General features: G+C 41.7%; 1 protein-coding gene across 7 annotated transcripts in view; it reads left to right on the top strand.

Annotated features, from left to right (window-relative positions):
* The window catches only part of rapgef6 (Rap guanine nucleotide exchange factor (GEF) 6), a 145040-nt gene that overhangs the window by 105380 nt on the left and 16029 nt on the right, over positions 1 to 23631 (top strand). For all 7 annotated transcript variants that reach the window (XR_014279251.1, XM_082548880.1, XM_082548878.1 and 4 more), the window contains 11 exons: positions 1039 to 1197; positions 2147 to 2299; positions 3626 to 3790; positions 5114 to 5221; positions 5888 to 6091; positions 7936 to 8044; positions 8177 to 8420; positions 13187 to 13344; positions 18895 to 19135; positions 22008 to 22175; positions 22534 to 22749. Coding sequence is in view for 6 of the 7 variants with exons in the window: in XM_082548880.1 (XP_082405006.1) it covers positions 1039 to 1197; positions 2147 to 2299; positions 3626 to 3790; positions 5114 to 5221; positions 5888 to 6091; positions 7936 to 8044; positions 8177 to 8420; positions 13187 to 13344; positions 18895 to 19135; positions 22008 to 22175; positions 22534 to 22749 (1925 nt within the window). In the remaining variant the exon portion in view is untranslated. The remainder of the gene's footprint in view (positions 1 to 1038; positions 1198 to 2146; positions 2300 to 3625; positions 3791 to 5113; positions 5222 to 5887; positions 6092 to 7935; positions 8045 to 8176; positions 8421 to 13186; positions 13345 to 18894; positions 19136 to 22007; positions 22176 to 22533; positions 22750 to 23631) is intronic.

Genomic DNA, 23631 nt, shown 5'->3' with positions numbered 1-23631 from the left:
TAGATACTTTAGTCCGGCAAGGGCAACTTCACATCTGCACCATGAGCGCATCACAGGGATGCAAAGGTAAAAGAGAGGTGTTGAAGGTATAAGTGGGGCCTGGGATATGTCTGTGCAGTCAATGGAAGCAATGACATTTTAACTCATACCACAGTAATATGTATTAACCCGCATTTCAGACTTAATTACTCATTTCCTGGCGGTGTTAGAACGCCACTCCAGATTGATAATAGGAAATAAGAACATTTTCCCTACCCGTGCAGGCTTCATTACTCATAGCAATAAATTCAGATGGTCTATCCTACAGGAAATATTATATTTGTGTAAAGTTTATTTAAAAGAGAACTTTTGTTCACAGCGCATGTGTTGCGAATCATCGTAGCCCACCTTATTAGCATTTTTATTATTTATTAGCATTAGAAATTGATGTGGGAGCCAAACTGTGAAGCACAGAGGGTAGAATCGTAGATTTGCTAGGTGAGAAACAGCAAGAGAATGAAAAGGCAATGAGGAGGAAATATCAGTTATTGCTGCAGAGGGAGCCCAGGGCTCATTCACCCGCCCTCTGTCCGCTCACACTCAGGATGAATGGCTTGTTATATTATGCCTGCTAGCATTTCCTTTTCAAAAGCCACCACTAGAGACACAATACCTCTTCACCAGCCTACTCATACCTCACACAAAGCACATTATGCTCACAATTTACCACATTTAGTAATGTATTGCCATTTTAATAGACGTTCTAGTGAAGATGTAAGGGTCTGTAAATCTAATGATTCAAGATAAATCCATGCCAAGTGACGGTAATGATTCCTTTTTGCTCGTCTGCGGTCGAGCCAGTATGTATTTAACACTGGTTTTAACAGATGTACCCATTTTACCCTGTTTTGATAAAAGAAAAGTAAAAAAAACCACACACATAGAAATCAGCAATGCTGTTAGATTTATAATCTCTTCAAGCAAAACAAAAGTTTGACACTGTTTATTTTTTGGTCATTTTAAAAATTATTTCTATTATTTCTACCCCTCCGTCTGTAGCTGGACCACTGGTATGTCATTCTGAACGGAGCAGTCGAAATTAGCCATCACGATGGGAGAACGGAGACTCTTTGTATGGGCAACAGCTTCGGCATCTCACCCTCACTGGATAAGCAGTACATGAATGGAGAGGTTCGCACCAAAGGGGATGATTGCCAGGTAAAAATAATCGATTTTTACACTGTTATAATTACACTTTTTATCATTGCTTTTATAAACTAACAGAACGCTGTGAGGGGTTTGTGTTTTCTTTAAAATCTTGCTGTGTTTAAGCATTTTCTGGAAAATGTGTGTCACAGTGCGAGAATCACAAAGTGAAGTCCTGCTTTCATTTCTTCTTTCAAGCGCCCAGTAGTGGTTTGCAATCACAGCGAAATCTACGTGTCAAACGTACGCTTTCCCTTCTTTCATAATCTTCTTATAAAAAGGTGGAATGATTAAATAAAAAGAGTTCAAATTGAATACAGCATTTTAGTTGTGAAGACACAGGCGTAGCTTGCGTCATATCTTTCACATCGCATACACTAGCAGCCTTTCTAAGAGCCTTGTGGGTTTCACAGAGAAACTTGGTCTTAATATAGAGCAGGAACGTGAAAGGTAGAAGAAACCTAGCGTGTACTCGCGGTAACATTGCCTCTGTCCACACTGGCCAGTTCCTCTGCTGCACACATCATTTCCTGTCTTTATATGCAAAGGAAGTTGCAGAGGTAGGGCTTGGTTAGGCAAATGCAGAAACTGATGATTTACTCAAGGGAAGGCATAGCAAGAGACGATGCTTTAGAGTAGTAAAGACTCGTGCCGTCTTGTCACCATGGTATAATGGCAGGTTAGTTTAGTTGGTGTCTAATTTATAGCAAAGGATGCTTCTGCAAAATAGCTAGCTGAGATGATTTTGGACCACCATAGGTACTTTAAATTTAGGCAGAGTATCGGGTTTAGTTTTGTTAGTGTTGGACGTTCCTACCTTCATCCGTTCGTCCCTCCCATGCCTCTCTCTACCATCCGTAATTCTACATCTGTGCTGTTGTTTGAATACCCGAATGTGGTGCAGAGCAGTATTTTGCTCTACTATAAGTTCATCCGCTGTCCTCATGTTATCCTCGACCAGTTTGTCTGCATCGCCCAGGAGGACTACTGGCGCATCCTCAACCATGTGGAGAGGAATACGCACAAGGTGGAAGAAGAGGGGGAGATTGTGATGGTGAAGGAACACCGGGAGCTGGACCGCAGCGGGACCAGGAAAGGACACATTGTCATCAAGGTTAGTAATTTAAAACGTTGAAGAGCAGCAGAGGGGTCCCAGAACAAGAGCCTGCTTTGCTTTTTGTGTGAACCCAACCTCAACCGCAAAAGATGTTTGAGATTCAAACGTAGGATCAAGACAGAGTGGCACTCTTTGTTTTTCTTTAACTGACTCGGTGCCAAAATACAATTAACCTTTTGCAATAACATACTCTAATAAAGATGAGACAGGCAGAGACACGCTGAAGGATTAACACCCAAGGTCAAGGTTAAGCTTATAATCATGCCAGAAGCTAATAAGCACGTTTAATCTCACCCTGAGCTTGTAACATGACTTGCTTCTGAAACCAGAAAGTCAAGGTTTCACACGTTATCATCTGCTAAAAGAAATACTCAAATGCCCCGTGATTGATTTAAGTACATCATCATTACAAATCGACCATCCCCCTCACATGCATCATCTTACAAAAATACGAGTGTAGCTGCTCGATGTTGTTCAGTGATTGTTAAGAGACAGAGTTAGCACTATTAGTGTTTGCCAGAGCTTTTTTTTTTTTTTTACGCTACATTGTAATGCCTTCCTAAACCCTTTTGATCCTTTCCCTGAATCTCCAGAGGCAGCCCAAGGTATTGATCCGATAATGGGCATGAACGATTCTCTTGGCTGCTGCTCCAAGGAAAAGCTGCTGGCTCTGAAACACGTCCAGCGGATAAGAGTCGATTCACAAGTGTTAGCATTTCTGCTTCTGTTTTTGGCTTTGTTCTTTTTGTGTCTGACAAAAGTGGATTCTTTTCTAGTTTCTGTTCCCTGTCAAATGAAACATCCCCCCCGAGAAACCTCTGCTATGGTGGCATTAACAATAACAAACTCACAGAAACAAGAACAGTGACGTTTATACGTCACCGATACTTTAAGTCTGCTGCTTAGGAAAAAAAATTCCCCTAGACACAGAAATCAGGAATGTAGCCTCGGATATTTGAGGTATTTTATTCTTATACAAATCTAAATTATCAGTAATTCTGCAAAAAAAAAGCATTTGCACTTGTAAAATACTTGTTCTGTGTGTGTGTGTGTGTGTGTGTGTGTGTGTGTGTGTGTGTGTGTGTGTGTGTGTGTGTGTGTGTGTGTGTGTGTGTGTGTGTCTTTTTTATTGATGGGACACTGACAGCTCTGTTCAATACCTGCACCTTTATAGCTTATGTCCTTGTCACTATTCTGATTGATATTGACACAGCTTGGTGTTCTTGCCTCTCAGATCCGTCGTAACCTTGGACTTTAACTCATCCTTATGTATATATATTTGTGTGTGTGTGTGTGTATGTGTGTGTGTATTTTTCACCCCAGGGAACACCTGAGCGTCTGATCATGCACCTGGTGGAGGAACCGTCGGTGGTCGACCCCACCTACATCGAAGACTTCCTCCTGACCTACAGGACATTCCTTTCAAGTCCCATGGAGGTTGGCAAGAAGCTGCTGGAGTGGTTCCAGATGGACAGCCTTCGTGACACGGTGAGTGTGTGTGTGTGCGCATGCATGTATGACTATCTTGTGGCCGGTGGTCACTTTCTCGCGCACCTTCAGATTTCTATTTGAGTGCCATCACTTGAAAGGATGGTAACCTGTGCCCGTTGGGGTTGCGTTGGGCAGTTGTAATTGGGATGGTTAAGATGTGGGTAAGGAGCTTTCTCATACTTTTGCATGGTGTATGGAGAGATGTGTGAATGCTTTCACACAGTATCAGTAGGTGTGAAAAATGTAAAAAGCCACAAAGTCTGGAAATGGCAAAGCATTAGCGTGTGTAGACGCTGCAAAGGTGAAAATGCTTATACAGTTAAAACGGTCTACATTAATCATTCATTATACGGTGGTTCTCTAAATGGCGGTCCCTCTTGATGTTTTGCATCCATGCATGTTGATGGAAATCCACGTGTTGTGCCTCGGCCACGCCGATCAATAAGAGTTCAGCAAGCTCAGCCGTCTTTGAGCACTGTAGCGATTCGTGCGTGCCTGACACTCCCGTCGTCCACAGCTACGTTAACCTAAGATTAGCCTTGTACAGTCGATAGTCTTTATGCGGTTGTCATTCAGGCTTATAATCTTCAGCCCCCTTAAAGAGGAACTAATCTTGTAGAGAACGAACACAGAGAGAGAGAGAGACAGAATATGGAAGACGAGAAAAGAGAGCATGAGCATAAGTTGCCTTGGAGACACGCACACACACAAACACTGGCACAAAGGAGAGTGAAAAGCAGAGTGTGTACATCGATCCTCTTTATTGATGCATTGTGTTCTACTCTGACCTTTTGCAAAGGTTGGAACAATGTTCCCACCCGTGTAAATTTACAGATGTTATTATTTCCTTCTGCATTTTTTCCCTTCTAATTATTGTGGCAGAAATTAAGCCGTCAACTAGTAGTTAACAGCTTTTCTCTGCAGCCATATGCTCGTTATTATACAGCCTCTGTTTCTTATGCGTTACTAATTACTATGGTTTTTTATTTCTTTCCTCAGAAGCTAAAGATAGATACCTCTATAATTGGACTGAAGAATTAACCGAGTTTGCATTTTGTTATGGTAACAGTCATATTTTTAATCTGAAGCTGTAGGTTGTAATTAATAGACTCACATTTCCAAGCATTTCGCCTCCCAAAGTGTCCTTGAAAGTCTAACTCCTGGTAGAGTTCAATTCAAGATGATCTCTGACCTTAGCAAGCAGCATAATTATCAATCACATTTCCTGTCGAAGCTCAGCTGAAGGACTTTGGAGAATGTGAAATGTAAAAACACATTCACAAGACCTACCTTTGTGTGCTTTGTCTCTCTGTTTCACAGGTAACAAGAATAGTGCTGCTGTGGGTCAACAACCACTTCAACGACTTCGAGGGTGACCCGGCTATGACGCGTTTCCTGGAGGACTTCGAGAAACATCTAGAAGCGACAGTAAGATCAAATAAAGACTGTTGACTTATTCTCCAATTCAGTGTTTTTAAGCTCAGAAATTGTGTTGCGTTTTCTCCAATAGTAATAGTGATGTTAGCTTTTATTTACCTCAGCTTGTGTAATTGGCCACATTTTGGCACAATGTCTTGTTTTGATGTGCTCGTTGATTTGCCCTATCAAAGTTCTCGGATTAGCCTTTAAATAAACACTCAACACCTCCCTGCCCTCTAGCAGAAATCCTTCATCGCATGCAATAACAAAGACATCAAAAATTATTTAAATGCTAATTCAGAACAACAAGTTCTTGAAAGTAACAAGTCTGTCTCTGTGAACTCATTAAATTATTTATGCACTTTTTCCTCAGCCTTTATCGCTGAAAATGTAAAATATATTTCAAATATTAAAATCATCATGGTCATAGCTAAGCCTCACACCTCTAGTTTTATTGGTGTATTATGATAACTCTTTATGGTCTAGATTCCCTGGAGCAGAATGCTAGATAAGGTCAAACAGTTAATGCATCAGTATTTATACTCTACCTCTTCTTTTTTTTTTTTTAAATTATTATTGTTGTCCAAAACAACTTGCAAACCTAAGGATGCGAGCGCACATGTAAATGCAGTTCTGTTTCAGTTCATAATTTTCTCATTTTTACCTCATCGTCAGAAAATGAAGGGCCATTTGAGACTGCTGAACATAGCATGTGCAGCCAAGGCTAAGTGGAGACAGATCACTCTGCAGAAGGCATCTAGGGAATCACCGCTCCACTTCAGCGTGCAGGGCGGCAGCGAGAGAGGATTTGGCATCTTTGTCGAGTCGGTGGAAGAAGGAAGCAAAGCTGCAGAAGCAGGACTCAAAAAGGGGGATCAGGTAAGAGGACAGTAAGGAATAGTGTGGTGAAGTCCTAATATACATACACCGCTGCATGAAATGCACAATATATATATAGGTCTAATTACTTTTACTTTGCAATCCTGGCAAGTACTTTATTCCATTTAAATGCATCCCTAGATGTTAATTAGTCCCCAATTAAACAGTTATAACGAGGACCATCACGGCGCTTCAGTCAACTAGTTCCCAGATGATTGTGGACTGTATAGCATGCAGTCACATAATTAAATGTTCTGTGTGATGTGATCCACCCCGATCAACTTAAAAATCATAATAAATATATATTTATTAAAATCTTTCAGGTTTTAGCTCTTCCCAGCAGGAGTACTGATCTTTTACCACAGTATATCACTTCAGCATAGTCTCATGATTTGGTTTGTCCAGCGGTTACAAGGTCAGCAGTCTTATTTAGAGGATCTAATGTGACAGTGTGGTTACTGTACAGTGGTCTGTCACACAGATTCTTCCCATTGCTGGTGCGTAATGAGCCTTTCGTCAGCACACTGCAGCCTGTTAATTAGAAAGTCTGATCATGTTTAGTGACTTCTCTAAATTGTTAAGATGCCATTTGATGTCTACTAAGGTTTCCGGGGGGGGGGGGAGGGGACAGAGACAGAGACAAAGGTGCACGTAGTGGACATTATTGATTTAGAGTGGATGTTAGGAAGGGCAAAAAAATGCAAATCATGACTTTGAAAAATCATCTCAGTGTTGACAGAATCATGCATTTCTTCTTAAAGGCTGATCAGCATTCAGGGAATGAAAGAGGGAAGTAAAAACAGTAGTGCTATCCTCATAGTCAGTCAAACTGGAGTAAAGATTTATTTCTCAGCATAACAAGCAGGAGCTTGGAGTCTGGTCAGTATTTAGGGAACGGAAAAAGGAACTTGAAACAATAAAGCCAAGTCCTTACATATATCTGCCCTGCAGCTCTCGTTACCTCAAACCTGGACAAAGAGTCACTCATTAAAACGGAAGTTGAGTGGCTTTGAGGGCCAAATGTAGATTTATTCATCAACTCAGCTGGGAGTTGAAGCTTAGATGGCAATAATTACTAGATTAGATTAAGATGGTCTGAGTATTAAAGCCATCAACTGTCATTCACACAGATATCATTACCAGCTGGAATTTAGGTTCGCGGTATAACTAATGAAGGTATTTGAAGAAGACAGTTCTGTTATAACGGTGGTTAAAGTGAAGGTCTGGCTTCCTGTAGCTGCACATCAGAAGAACTTCATAATGACTCATCTTGCCTGTATTTGTGTCGCTAGCCTTTGTGCTTGTTGTTGACACAGTTACAGATCAGATATCCTTATGCTGAACGTGTCACAGTGAGAAAACAGTTAGCCCTGAGCTATTTTAATCTGGGACCCTTTACTGTTGCTGTCAGGGACGCTGTGAATGAGACTGAAATAGTTTGTGGTATTTTTTTTTCACAACCTTACTGTAAGGACTCTTATACTTGATGCAGGTGAACTGCTTTCACATTTTTTGATTGACTTACTGCTTTTTAAAAACAAACTGCACAGTATTCACTTGAAGCAGATTCTTCTCCTCTAAAGGTGGCAAGAAATGAACTCTCAACCGTTTCTTCCCGTTCTGAGTCATAGAGGACCAGAGCCACCTTATTAAGAGATACACCGAGTTAAGAGAAATTAAAATAATACCAGCTGTGTTTCAGATTTGAGTCGAAGATCTACATTATGTTTTTGTCACAGTAATTTGATTTGTGCTTATGAGACTAGTGGTCACCCCTGCTGTGCTTCAGGCAGTTTTGATTCTTTGCTGCCATGTTTTTCATTTTTGAATCTATCTTGCTTCAGATCATGGAGATCAATGGTCAGAACTTTGAGAACATCTCCCTCTCCAAAGCTGCAGACATCCTACGAAATAACACACACCTCTCCCTCACAGTTAAAACCAACATCTTTGGTGAGTACATTTGGTTGCACGCCAGTTTTTGACATCCTGTCACGAGCTGTAAGAGATGGTAGAAAACCCACGAAGCCATGAAAAATAAAATAAAACAAAGCTACATTTCTCTCTGTTCCTCCTCCCATTCAGTCTTCAAAGAGCTCCTTAGCAGGATCGCGCATGAGAAGAAGAACGGCGGCCTTCACATTCCCAAGATCCAGGAGAAAAAAGGCAATCGTTTCTCCATCGCCGACCTTCCCGGAGACATGGAGTTCCCCACTGACCACAAGGCCACCCGAAAAATGAAGGCCAACACTGTGTCTGGAGGACGAAACAAGATCAGGAAGATGCTGGAGAAGACGCGCTTCAGTATACTGCCACCTAAACCTTTCAGGTAGGCGTACACATGTGTAAAAAAGAAAAACTAAGCTTAAAGTAAAATTAAGTATAGAAGAAAATACTGTAAGGCTGGGATAGCAAAAATGGGGAGAGGATTTTTTGATGTTGGCAAAAAAGTGTAGTAATTTAGTAGTAGTAATTTTGTAGTAACAAAAATAGCATGCCATGAATCGAATGGTTTATGGGAGGGTGTTAGCACATTAGTGAGCTCAAGTGGTTTTCCTTGACAGCTTCAGACAGGGTGTGATTGCATCAGTCCACTTCCTTTCCATTGGTGGTTTTATTTGTACATAATTTTCTTCAGCAGGTGTGCAATTGTGACTTACTGAATAAAGTTCCTCGGTGCCCATCAGAAAGCATCAGCGTAGCACATTTTACCCTCTTCTTTCAGCTCATGACAGTAGGAAATTGATGACGACTAAAATGCCTGCACACATTTATAGATAAGTGGTGTTTCAGAGTCCAACCAATTCAACACAAACTACAGGGACCTCTTCCTGAAAAGATACCTTAGCTGCATGAAATGTCAGATTTTCATCAGTGAGCACTGCTGTGGAAGTGCACAGCCTTTCACAGGACCAGCACAGAAAACTTCCAGGTACTGTTGGGTATTTACCACGAATTTCCATTTCTGGAAGTTCCACAAGCTTGAGAAACCTGGCGGTTCAGCCTCAGTCTAATCCGCCTAATCTTTCACGTATTTTCAGCCGGCGTGATGCAGATCTTTTCTAGGCAAATCACAAGAACGCAAAAAAACATTATCATCTCATAAGCATTGCCAATCCATAACCAGCCATTGTACTGGCAAGCATCTGCGGCAATCGAGGCTCACATTCAGTACTCCTCCCGTAACAGGCTTGATTTCATTTGATCATTTCATGCCTCTCCAGGCCTCATTTAAATCCGTACTGTGACTGTGTAGACAGGAACGCTGTTCTCTGTTAATTACAGAGCCGGCTCACTCAACTTTTCTGTCTCGCTGTCGCCGCTCTATCAGTTTCCATCTTCGCAGTGATGTCCACAAAGCCACAGAGTTCGCACGAAAAGTAAACGCGCTCCGTCTCATGACGCAACACACTATCACACGGCTATTGAACCGACTTTGTGCTATCAAAGCAAAAAAGGACTTTCATTGCTTCCTCTTTTTCTTTTTTTTTTTCTCTGCAAGTTGGCACCATTCAAAGAGCCTTTGGTTCAAAGGAATAGATGGATGATTAAAGGGAGTGGAGATGAGAATGGAGATGAGACTGGTGATTTGGGTCAATCATGATTCATCAGTGCCTGTTGTGGGATGAAAATTTGAGGGGAGGCCATCATGTGAAGTTGTCTACATTTTGTGTGTCTGTTTGCGCGCGTATGTATGCCTATATAAGAAAGGTACGGGCTGTTCCGAGGACAGTGCACTTTATAAAGTGCAGTTAAAATTATGCACACACTCTTACAATTCACAGTTAAGTCAGAAAACCTTGTGTTTTAAGACTCAACGGTGCTCCAGCCAAACTGGGTTATTTACGAAGTGATCGTCACGGCGACTGCTTCTTCTGATCTTGGACGTCATTGTACTCCACTGCAGAGTAGATTTTTATATGACAAGGGGACGCAGGCAGTAAACACGTTGTCTCTCTGCCAAATGAAGATGTCCAGCCTTGTGCATTTGCCTTAATACACATCCCATATTATTCACCCCAGATGATTTACATTGCTTAGATTGAAAAGCAATACACTGAGGTTTTAGCCTCTAGCCTCTACTCAGTTTGTCTTTCAAGTCATCCCCCTTTCTTTTTGTTACAGTTACATTTGCTAACTTATGATATGACCACAATAACGAGTGTGTTTTTTAACGATTGTGTTTGCCATGACCTCCACTTTTTATTGCAGTTATGGCTTTACTGTAAATTGTCCAGGACATTATTATTCTCACAGATACTGATTTGCCTTTACAGCAGATTAAACAATAGGAAGAATCCTTTGGACTAGTTAGATAGTTAGCTTTTGTTGCCAGACTGTTAACAACTAGTAAACTGGAGCTTCATCTAATCTAATCTAAACTCATACTTCCTGATTTTTCGGATTGGATGGATATTTAGGTGTGCGGTTTGGTTGACTGACCGTTGATTTTTGGGAATGCACTTTCAGATTATGTGAAAAGTGGTGCTAGTGTGTCATTTGTTTAGTGTTTACATCATTTAAAGACTGAGGATGTGAGGAGGCCGGCAAAACAGCTCTACCACTGCTGAGCAGTTCACGACATGCTGGTAGCAGCGATGTTACAATACAATACAATACAACTTTATTTGTATAGCACATTTAAAACCAGCGCTACACCAAAGTGCTTTACAGTAATACATATTGTGCTCATACGTTAGCGTACATTGTGCTAATACATGTTGTGCTCATCTGAGTCTCCAAATTAGTTTTCTTCACCCTTCTTTCATGTCAAACTATGTGTAGTTTATGTTGCTGTTAAACTGCATTATATCAGATAGAGGGGTGATCCTATTATTTAGCCTGATCTCAAACTGGGTTGACGAGTGATATGAGCGATCCTCATGTGTGTCCTGCTGCTGCTTGCTAACGTCTCATGTTGTGGATAAATCTGTGCTGGTGTTATGAAAGTTGCTGTTGACATTTTTCTGCTTATTTATTTCAGCAAACCTGTCAGTGTCTAAACTTCAGCTGTTGTGCGTCCCGTCAGCCTACATGTTTGTTTGGGCCGTGTGTTTGTGCGAAGAAAGCAGCCTTGTCATACACAGGCATTGTCTCACTGCTACACTGACATTGCTGAATCACTTCAGCAGAAATCTGTTTTGTTTTGTTTGTTTGTTTGTTTTTTACTTTTTCACACTTTTCAATGTTGTCTCTCTCCCGTTTGCCTCCGCTGCTTCAGGGGCCTGTTTGGGTAAGACCTCTTGCGTAACTCCCCATCCTCCAGCCATTTTATTCAGTATCCATCTGTAGACCTGCGCACAGCAGGCAGCCGCATTTTCACCGGCACTGCTGACCTTCAGCAACATGACTAGAGGACTACATTTGTAGGTTTAATCCCTTAAATGCATGAATGCCAGCCTTCGCTTCATTTTCCTAATCAAACAAACTCTGCAGCTACATTTATGTTCAGGGCTTTAACATATTGAACTCAGTTACACCATGTTGTACAGCCAAATGTATTTTATTTAGGGTTATTACAAACAGAAACGGTAATGGCTACAAACTGTTTTGGTCCATTTAACAGTCAGAACAGCTGCCATCTAAATACAGCAGATGAGTATTTGTGCTATAAACTAATTAACTTCTTGAAAACTTTGTAATCATCATCTCCGGCCAAAAATAATTTCAATTTCTGTACATTGGTGCTTGTAATTGTGATCAACAGCAACCCATGCTTGTCATAACTAAACTAAAGTGCCACCAAAGTCTTAGTCTAGTCTTTTAAACCCAGTCCTATCACTGCCTGTCTCAATGTCACTGTTGTCCGCCTCCTAAATCTTTTTGTCCTTTTCTTGCTTGTTCTTCGTCCACCTGTGCCGTCTTTCCATCTCCCCGTCTCGACTCTTTTGTTCCGTCGTGTCGGTGCAGTGCCTGTCAGCTGGGTGATCCAAAGATTACAGAGGCTTTGCTACAGCAGCGTGCAGCTGTGTTAGTGGAAGCCCTGCATTACTGCACCGTGTTCCCTACATGCTGTACAGACACTCACACCTAGAGGGAAGCTGCGATTAGTATGCAGGCAGACTGGGGTGAACTCTCGCTGTCAGACACTACAGTTTCTCAAAGTCAGAAAGATCCATTTGTCATCTGCAGGATGTTCAATCCCTGCTTTGTTTCTTATTTTTAGCATGCGGCATTTTAAAATTTGCTGCTTTCAATCGAAGCTTCCACAGCTACAAAGGTTTTCTTCAAAGCTTCAGATGACACATTTTTCATTTCAGGTAGGTTTTTGGAGGCTAAATCCGAACACCCGACCTCTGTTTTAGTGTCTGAAGACATCACATGCTTCCCAATCAAGAGAGGCCAGAATGAAGCTGTTAATATAAAGGTTAAAGCTCGCATATCCCAGAGTGTAGCTGAGGAGCAAAGTGTAAAGTCTCTCAGACTCAGTGCAGGGTTGCAATCTGTGCAACCCAACACACACAGGAGGGATTAAAGAAGCCAAATCCTAACACTTGTCTGCAAAAGCAGAGCGACCTACACACATGCAAAGTAACGGTAATTATATAATTGACTAAAAAATCCCCACGACTTTCAAATGTGCTCCTCCTAAATGTTCCTATCTGTGCCAGCTATCTGTCATTGTTCTCTCTGTGCGTGTGCGTGTTTTACCATTTGCTGTGCGTCTCTCGCTCTCCGTGAATGCTCCTTATCAGTTCTCGCCATTCATAAAATCTCCTCGTGGACGAATGTCAGCGTTGTGACTGCTGCATATTAAAAGACACGTATAATGATATTGATGTTTTGTGTTTTCATTTTGCAAGAGTAAACATTTTGATTAAATCTGTTTTATTCCACCGTGTTATGAGTTGTGATTTTTTTTTTTTAATATATCCTGAAGATGATGGGGAATGCACTAGTACCTATGCTTACAACTCATAACATTTTTTTTATGCCTGCTGAGCATCATAAAACATCATATTTTAATTATAGTTTTGTCTTTAATGGAATAAGTCTAATTTTATGTTTCTCTCTTTTCCTCCCCTTTGCTTAATTTCCTCCTCCCTTCACTACCTTTTTCTCCCACTCTGCACCGCTCCTGAATTTTGTCTCCAGTGATGGCGGCTTAGTTCAGTCTCAAGATGACAGCATTGTGGGTACAAAGCAGTGCCGTCACAGCGTGGCCATCATGCCCATTCCTGGCAACCTATCATCAAGTAGCCCAGACCTGCTACAGCCAGCAAGCAGCGTCCTGGACTTCTCCATCCCTGCAGGTAAGAAAAACACGGTAAATGGCCATCACAGTTAACAGACAAGTTTGCTTGTTCATCTGAAAAAAAAAAATCCTTAGCAAAATGTTTTTCCTGGGATTTTCTGGGTGTTTATGAAACCGTTTTCCCACCATTCACATTTAGCTGTAATAGTCTCCAGCTGTGAGCGGTTCCTCTAAATGCTTTATGCAACTCACTATGATACAGTAATGAAGACACCACATACTCAAATGAGTGCGTAATTTGGCACTGGGGCTAACTTTTTCTTTTACTTTCCAGCGTTGGATTATTACTGACAAGTCAGTTTCACTCACTTTTTGTTTTGATTTACAGTTTATATCAAAGTTCTGTTGTGTTGTAAAAGTTCTGCTTTTCTCAGCTTTCTCAATAAAAGCTTAAATGAAAGTAGCGATGGCGAGAATGTGGAGAGAAACAAAAAAGAGCCATCTTTCACAACAAGCTTTCTGTATTGTCTCTGATTTAAAGCTGTGGGAGGGCGTGCCGTCCTACTAAATTTATTTGATGATGTGCGTATATCTCGAGGAAAAACATGTCTGGCCGTTCACTTAAAGTGAAACAGAAAAGTTAACGTCTTGCTACAAAACTTTAACTCATAAAAGAAAAATATCGTCATATATTTGCAGCCTGAGACGCCACTTAGAATTTCAGTTGTCTCGGCCGGAGTTCACGGCTGCTCGTATGAGGAGGCTTGACCTGTGACCCTGGCCTTTTTGAACAGTATAAGCCACTTGTGGAGTTGAAGGACTTGCTGAGTACTGAGCAAACAGCCTGTCACCCTTGAACGCATTAAGCATCCATCTGCCGACTGTAGTGTTGTCGAGTGCACTTTGGGGGTGGGTTCATTTTAAGCCTTTCCTCTTATTTGTTCACCTTGAGAAACAGGCAAACTCCTCAAAACACTTTCTTGTGCTGACAAAGGAGTTTTAAAGCAAACGCACACATCCTGAGTTGCACAGAGATGTACATGCAGAAATGTGGCTGTTTGACAAGACCTGACCTCGGCTTGACTCAGACGAGTTCCTGAGCCCATAATTATTTAAACTAACACGCAGCATTCCCCATGGATTTGTGTGTTATTTATGTGTACATTCGGTGAAAGATCGAAGGGGAAAGCGGAAAGAGGCCGAGACAGAATATGGTCTTGATTTATTCCACTAGCCATTTGTCAGTGAGCCGCACACACTCGGACAGACGCACGTGCACACGCGCTGTAGTTTGCAGACCTATACATCACATGTGGTTGTGTTATACTAGAGTACAAACACACAACTGTGCCACATTAATCATCCGCCATTAGATCAAATTTCCTTCGGTCCTGCGGCCTCCCATTAGCTCTAATCGTAGAATGAAGAACAGCTTGCAGAAATAAAAACCTCCTTTTCCAGATGCTCTGCAGAGCTTGTAATACCCCCAACAATGCCCTGCCTATGCACTAATATTTCTTTCCCTAAGTCCATACTGGGCAGGAGGTCTAATGGAAAGTGCTGGCTGCCAATATTTAGGAAAATTTGTAATTTTTTTTCATGTGTTTTGTCTCATTAACTTTCAGATTGGTTTTCATTTTGATGGTTTTAGACTTTTCTTGGCTTATTTTATAGCACCATTTAAGTTGCACTTATAGAATTTCATTACTAGAAATGTTTCTTTGTAATAGCAAAGATATTTTAAATTCATTTTGTGCCACTTTGCCCTGTAAGTCACCGCCCAGTTTTATCTGAGAGGCTTAATAATCAACGCTTAGTTAGGGAACAAAAGCAGGCAATAATCATAATGGAGATGAACTACAGCCCTGCTTTTACCAGGTATTTGTGTGACTTTTGCCACACTTTGTTGCCCATACATTCCTGCTTCAGCCATCACAGGCTGAATCGGTTAGAGAGGCAGAGCCGGAATTGCTTTAGAGGTAGAGTACGAGTGTTTTCTCTGGAGGCTGCTGCTTATGTCTTGTCTCATTTCGCAAAGTGGCATTGTGTCTGCGTGTCTGATGTACAACTCTGCGTGAAGCTAAACCCACAGATGCTCACTCTCTTCTGTGTCTTTTTGCCACTGTCGCTCTCTCTTTTTCTTTTTTTCCCTCCGCTTCTTCAGTCCTTTACTGTCTCTCTCTCCTCTCGCGCGTCTCTTGCTGTGATTTTAAACAGATGTTCTGGTGTCGACATGTTGAGTCATACTCTGCCTCTCTGGTTTCCCATAAGCAGATTCAGGATACACTAGAAACTCAGCTGGTCTTCCCTCCTTTTCGTTTTTCTTTTTTTCTTCTTCATCTGTCATAATGTTTCCAACTGCTGTCTCTCTTTGTGCTCCTCCCACACTCTCTTGTGCTTGTAATTACTTGTGTTTTCTCTTTTTCCTCTCTGCTTGCCAAGCTTTGGGACTCTACTGTAAGTATAAGGATATTTCATTGCCACTGTTGGATAGCCCACCACACAGACACACACACACACGCACACGCGTCTTTGTGTTCATGAATGGCGCTCTTCAGGCTCTGGACCCTGTTGCATGTTGCTGCTTCTTCTTCTTTCGGTTTGTTGTTGTGAAACCTTCCAAGTGTCTGAGGAAGGACACGTCAGTCTGTTTTTAAGCAGTTACCTTTGGGGTGAAGGACGCATGTTCGTAAGATTGATTTTTCTGTTTGTAAACACAGATACTGATATTCAGCCTTAATGAGAAATGCTGGCCCCAGTTGACAGAGCTCTTGGTTTAAATCCAAAACCAAATAGTCAAATTGTTGAACAGCAAAAAAGAAGAGGTGTATGATTGGGAGGATATTTGTCATGAAACAGTTGTGTTTGACCTTAGCTAGTCCGCTCTCCTCTCAGGAACCTGAGCAAGCTTGGCAAATTTTCTCCTGCTATCTTGTGATTTATGACTTCCGACTGTATGATGGAGGGACTTGGAAAAGCTTTGGCAAACAGTAGAAAGGAGGCTGAAGAGGAGGAGGAGGAGCAGACTTGCTGGAAGTGTGCAGCCTTTGTTAGTGCTGTGTTTGCAAAATCCCACGCCTTTCCTTCTTGTGTAGAAAGCCTCTTTGGCTTCTTGCTGTTTATGTAAATGAACAATACTTTATTAAAGATGGTAATTGATTGGATGTCCGGCCGGGTGGGCACTATTGTCCTCCTGTGTGGCAGTCCAGGTCATAGCTCATCAAGAGGATTAAACACGATTAGGCCCCCTGGATATGATAGCCAGCAATTTATCTGAAGGCTTTCCACACTCTAATCACAAATTACAGCTAATGAGACACAAAGCATTTAGCCTCCAGTCAGCCTTCTCTCAACACCCTGCTGCACATAAACAGAGAAGCTCTCTTCTGCTGCAGCACCACAGAGGGAGGAGGAAAAGCTGCACTTTAAAACTCTCTAATGTGGTCTTTGCCAGCAGAGCGTCAGCGTACATAGCTCCATCTTCAGCATAAAAGTCAGCAATCATCTGAATGAGTATAAAAGTGTTTATGTATGTGTTTGCACTTAATGAACACACAGTCAGTAAAGAGGTCAAGAAGGGGTGCTAACATCAAAACATTAATATGTCGATACGGTTCAATGGAAAATAACAACAACAAAAGCTGGCTAAAAATCTGTGAAACAGTGCAGGGAAACATCTGGAACCCGTTTTCAAATTAGGCAATGATTCATGAATAGACTATAAATAAGCACTCGATGTCCACAAGTAACGCTCGGTGGCAGGTACAGTTCAGCCGAATCAGCAAGTAGAAATGACAGGAAATAGAAAAGAATTGGTTGCTTTTAGAAACAAAAGTGGTGACTAAAGACAAAACAAACAAAAAAGAAAAATGACTTATGCTTATCAAAATGCTGCGCATAAATTAAACTTAAAAAGTGGAAACTGAATCCCTCAGCGTAAACCCACCGTGACTGCGACCACAGCATTGCATCAGATGCATACAGAGAACCGACTTTTTATGTTGAATTTGGAGCTCTGAATCCAAAGTACGCACACTGACTTGTGTACAGATAACAGCTTTCGCCATTCACACGCACTCGCAGCCACAGACCGATCAGATATCCATGCAAATAAGGGCAGGCTTTGTGTTTTGCCCTGTACCTGCTTGATAAACAAAAAGAAGCCGGTGTGTGTCTGTGTATGTGTGCATGAGAAAGTCATAAAGTCATCGCTCATGATCCCGTCTGTTTCCAGCAAGGTAAAACGAAAAGATTGCGTGAACCCGCACACGCTGAGGTTCATGTTGCAGCTGTGTGATAGCTTCATCTGGTTGTCGGACTCTCTTCCCAGTTGTCACTGTGCAGCGTTCATAATTCATTCTTTTAAAGCTCTTTACCCGCCTGTGGCTAATGGGCCGTACCCTCTTCCTTACTCAAACACAGGGATCTTTAATGCAGGATTTCACTCAGGGGGAACATTTCCATTATTTAACACACACAGCACGCCATGTAAGTCCCGTGCAGCTGCGTGCAGCCTCGGGAATCTGTTGCAATCACCAACATTCAAAGCCTTTATAATGGACTATTTAACAACAAATAACAGGCACGGAAGTGGCTTCATCTTTTACTTCACGTAAGATGTTTCTATAAACCATTTAGGTTTAAATAATAAATTATTGGATTTTCAGTCTTATGCTTTTACAACAACAGTGATCTAATATTACAGAGGTCTGTCATGCTGTGGGAAATAGAGTGCTAAGGTGAAGACACTTAACCCAGAAAATATGACAATATGATGCTAAGAACAAACTTACTAGCAGGGCACATCACAGAGATAAATTCAGAGATGATTCAAGATGAATATGTGCATATCCAAGGTCAATGCAGGGCTGCCTGAGCCCAATATATCTGCCAAGAAGTGAAAGTCTTCTGCTTGCATTTCTGCTACCCTTGCATGCATGTTTTTCCACATGCTTTGTCCTCTTCTTTTTATTCCCGTCTGTTGTTCACTTTTTAAGTGTTATTTGAGGCTGTGTTTCAAATAGACTGTAGTCTACATGTTTTAAAGACAGCATGTGACTCTTATGTTATTTGTTTTTGATGAACAGAGTCAGAATAAATGTGTTATGTGCTAAAGTATCTGCCTTCGTGCGCTGTCAGAGAGCCCTGTGACATACTGTAACATTAAAAGCACAGTCACATCAACCCTTATCCCTTTTAGATTTCACCACAATGGGTTTTTCATCCGGTCTTCCTCCCCTCACCACCAACAGGCTGCAGCAGATGGTTGTCCCTGTCTGTTTTGTTCTGCTGGAGGCTTCTTCCTGTTAAAAGGGAGTTTTTCCTTCCCACTGTTGTCAAGTGCTTGTTCATAGAAGAACATTGTATTGTAATGTTCATGCTCCTTGAGGCGAATGTTGTTGTGATTTGGGGCGATACATACAATTGAATTCAGATTTTACACTCAAGGTGTTTAGGCAGAAGAGTTGGTCTCTTCTGGAAGTTTCTTGCAGAGTCTTTCCAGCTTAAACTTGTTAATAATCAAAGTAATTTCCTGTCTTTACTGGCCAAGCCGACTTTTTCCAAAACATCACACAATTCGTCTGTTTCCTTTCTCTTCCACTCTTAGACATCCCAGACCAGGTAATTCGAGTGTTCAAGGCCGACCAGCAGAGCTGCTACATAATCATCAGTAAGGACACTACTGCCAAGGATGTCGTCGCGCACACTGTCAATGAGTTTGGACTCGTCGCGGCACCCGAGACCTACTCCCTGTGCGAGGTATCAATTAGCCCAGAGGGAGTCATAAAACAGCGCCGTCTGCCTGATCAGCTCTCTAAACTGGCTGATCGAATTCAGCTTAATGGAAGGTAAGAATCACAACTGTTACAGTGGTGTTGATTGTTGTGGAAAAATCTAATACTCGGTCTGCATTTGTGTTTTATGACCCGTTTGATCCATCCCATCTTACATAATGGTTATCAGTGGTATTTTCTTATACGCAACTTCAGCAGCTGAGTGCTTTTCTCTCTCTGCAACATGAAGTACACAAACACAACCCAGAATAAAGCCGGAAACAACACTTGCAGGTCCAGGAAGTTTGTTGTTGTCAAAAACAAAAAGGATATCCACTTAAATCTTGAATTATCCAGCCTGTAGTTATTGGACTCAAAACCCAGAATACTGAAACTGAGGGATTTTCCTCCCTTTTCTTTTTTTCTTATTATTTCTGGTTTCCAGTTTGTGAATGTTCACACATTTCTCACTGTTTTTTACAGCTGCACCAATTATTATCCTCTCAAATAATTTCTAGGCTTGCTAAGTACAGCGATTTAATCCATCGAGTGTCACATGTTTTCCAAATCAGCACTGAGAAAAGCTTGAATGTGCTACTAAAGCAGTACTTCTCAGTCCTGCTCTTGGAGATACGGGGTAGTATTTTTGTGATGTAGTTAATTCACTTAACACGACCTGGCGTGGATGACTTGAACAACAGTTTCAACAGTAGTGATATGCAACACACCCAAAGAGTCGAGGCTTTTCCTTTTTCTGGAGAAAATGGCAACTTTTCCACTTATTTGAAGAAGCTTCAACATCATTTTGTTGATGCTGTGTCTTCTTTCTTTTACCGAGTATATTTTTGTGTCTGTGTAGGTTTTTTCCCCCCCAATTTGTTGTTGTTTTGTATCACAGTTCTGTGCTAGTCATTTTCCCTTTTAAGATGAAATTAAGACGTGAAGGATTATTGGACTGCAGCCGTTACGTCTACCCTGAAGTGACTTTCTCCACAGTTTTCTCCCTCTTCTCTACTCGTCTCCTGTGGTCCCTCATTGGTCTCCTCCCAGCTAGCCTAGCATGAATTTTTCATCCTCTGTCAGGGGCGGAGGCCTCTGCAGACAGCATGCCGCGGCTGGAATTATTCATACGCACACTCGCACGCACATACAGACACATAGCAAGATATAGGCATGTAGCTGTGCAGGTATAGACCTTTTTTATGCTGGTTAAACAGCTGAAATTGAATATATGTGTGCGTGTATATAATCTCTTATGCTTTCCTGTTTCTTGAGGAAATCTTTTCCCTGTACTTGCTATTCTTGTAATGCTTGGCTGTATTTTTTTCAACCTGTATACATATGTAAGAGGGCAATCAGCAGTCCACATTGCAGTACTTTCTATCTGGAGCAGTATCTCCACCCGGGTCCTCTGTCACCATATCTCACCTCCTCCGTCTCTTCCTCTCTGCAGCTGCTGATTGACAGCAGGTCCAAGGGAAGGGGGGGGGGGGTCCAGGCTAAGCCAACACAAAGCCTTAATCATGCTGCCAAAATATACATATAGATGCGTCGAGGGGATCTTGAGCGCTTAAGCACAGATCGCACACCCAAACACTGCCCGTAGCTGTTTACGATGGCTTGGTTCCAGTGACGTTCCCTCTCCCAGTTCTATTAAGCAGCACTTTGTCCATCATTAATTTAGACTCCTCTCCTCTCTTCCCCTTAAGTACCCTGCTCATCTCCTTCCCCTCACTCCTTTCCTCCCATCTTCTTGTCCCTTTCTCTCCTCTGACATCATTTAGTCCCGCGTCCTCTCCTTCGCTCCTCTTGTCCCTTCTCGTCTCCTTTCATCTGGACTTCCTTTTACTCCTCTCCCTTCGTGTTCCTCTTCCTCTCTCTTCTTTCATCTGCGCTCGTTCCGACTCCTCTCTCGCTTGATGTCGTCTTTGCTCCTCTAATGCCTCCTTCTGTTTCAGAGGCATTACACAAGTGCTTTATCTTATCACCTCCTCTGCGTTTTCAGCGTGTGCAGATTCTCATAAATGATTAGATTCCTAAAATGTCTTGAATCTAAATATGTTGAGGGAGTTTTTCTCTGTCTTCTAAATGTGAAACAGGTCTCATGTTTTATCCTAAATATAAATTCAGCTTGATCTCACAGCCTGTCTGAGCTTGTCTGACAGAGTAATTGAGCGTGGTTTAGAGGTACATCCATGCCAACACTTTACCCCTGAGGGTTGCCCTCTCTTGGCCTATAATGCTCTGATTTGTGGTTCAGCATTCCTAGATGACCACATTACAGCTCCATTAGCGTGAAAGAGTCTCCCAGAAAACATTTAGAGACTAATCTTAAGGAGAAATGGCTCCTGTTTGCTCTTACTCAGGCACCTGTCATTTTTTTTAACCTCTCTTTGCCAAGAGCCCTGCTTTCACTCTTTCTCTCCCCTTCTTTACCTTTAGATGTAAAATATGTACATAATCTGTCAGCAGCATCAGCATCAGAGCATTTTTTTTGCCTTTTCCTGAAACTAATTTCTGCTCTCAGAGAGAAAATTTGCCCATTTAAAAATGAAATAAGACTGAAAGGAACATTTAATTTATCAGGTCCAGAAAGTTTTATCAGCCTGGAAAAATGGATCTTGTCCACCCACTTGTCTGCCTATATTAAAGTTGAGGGAACTGCAGTCTAGTGCATACTATGCCAAGTAAGCTGTCACCAATAAAGTGTTTTGCATCATGCATTTCTAGCACTAAATATAATTACCGTCAGTTAATTTCTCTCCAGGTTTTTAGATTCAGAGGCTGAAACTTAACTCCTCTTTTCTTTTTTGTTTCTCACGTGTAACGCAGCTTTTGAAATCTGGTGAATTCGTTACAGAAGTCTGGGAACATTAAGAAATATTTTAATAAAATAACAAAGTTATTCTTAGACTTATCCATCTTCCACCTGCTCCCTCTTCTTTAGGTATTACCTGAAGAACAACATGGAGACGGAGACGTTGTGTTCAGACGAGGACGCCCAGGATCTCCTCAGAGAAAGTCAAATCTCACTTCTGCAGCTGAGCACCATGGAGGTTGCAGCCCAGCTCTCCATGAGAGACTTTGAGCTCTTCAGGAACATCGAGTCCACAGAGTATGTAGATTTTAATTTAGCAGCAGTTCAAAAAAAACAACTGCTGGATGGAATATTGCCTCATTAGAAATGGTCTTAGTGGAGGGGTGGCTGTCAAGAAGCCATTCGTCTAGAAACGTGGTGGAAGCTCTCTCGTGGCCTGAGGCTTTCAGCCATTGGTGTGGAAATCTTGTTAAAATTGATGGAATTATGAACCCAGAAAGTGCCGGATAGGTGGTTGAAGCATATTACTAGAGGATATCCATATTTTTTATGATTGAATATTAGTTACAGTAACAGTTTTTTGACATACCATTTGTTGAGATGATAATATCCTGCCTTTTAACCCAGTTTTGAACCCTTCTGTCACGTGTTTCAGGTACGTGGATGACTTGTTTAAACTAGACTCCTCTGTGGGAAGTGGCAATCTGAAACAATTTGAGGAGGTGATAAACCAGGAGACCTTCTGGGTGGCCACAGAGATCTTGAAGGAGCCCAACACTCTGAAAAGGATGAAAACCATCAAACACTTCATCAAGATCGCCCTTCACTGCAGAGAGTGCAAGAACTTCAACTCCATGTTCGCTATTATCAGGTTGGCTCAGTGTAGCACCTCCCCTCGACTGTTTGTGTCCTTCATTCTGCATTTACTCCATCTCTGCTGACAGATGAGCTTTGATGGTGGGTCTCCATTCACCACATCGTCAGGAGAACCAGTCCAACCCCCTCCCCTCTTCCCCTTCTGTTCCTTCCTGTAATCAGCCCTGATTCTCCCAGAGCGCACAGAAACTGCACAGCATTTAAAACAAGTCTCACAGCAGTAGTTATGCTTATTGTCTGCTACAATGATTGAGTCCCTGTGGCCTTTGTGGTTTGGCTGTAGCTGAGCTTTTATGGAGTATTAAACATAGCGTCAGTGTATTTTAGTTTAAGGACGCACGTAAATTAAAATCCGGCAGTATTTTCATGTTTAAGCATCTTAGCTTCTGCACAGAAGCTTGTTTGTGTGGGATTTATCCTTAATGTTTTTAACTAAGATCTAATAAGAACTTTCAGGTTAAAACACAAGCCTAAGGTCCATGAAAATAATGACATTTATTCAAAGAAAATGCAGTCCCACATAATGTGTTTACCCTCTTAAAGATGCACAGGACTGTCTGTTTCCCCATGATCAGAAAATCACAGTGGCCACCCCAGAGCATTTACTATTGTAGATTTAATTTCCTCCCAGCCCCAGAGGATCTGGTGTCATATGGCTGAAAAATGTGCCCGTTTAACATTCTGCAGCGTTTGTTTCCTGGAACATTTTGGATTTCTCCCTATTTTTTTCCGAATTTCTGAGTTTCATTTTCATGCAGATGACACCATTTGATGCTTAAGCATTTTCAACTCTAAGACCAATTCATTGTTTCAAGATTTCCCAAAATGCTCCTGCTCATTTTAATCTGGTTTTACTCGTCCCCTGTTCAATCCCAAG

This window comes from Aulonocara stuartgranti (genome assembly GCF_965226115.1).
Source record: "Aulonocara stuartgranti genome assembly, chromosome: 10".
In the NCBI taxonomy this organism is placed as follows: domain Eukaryota; kingdom Metazoa; phylum Chordata; class Actinopteri; order Cichliformes; family Cichlidae; genus Aulonocara; species Aulonocara stuartgranti.
The sequence above is the reverse complement of the archived record's forward strand: the minus strand, read 5'-3'. Positions and strand labels throughout refer to the sequence as shown.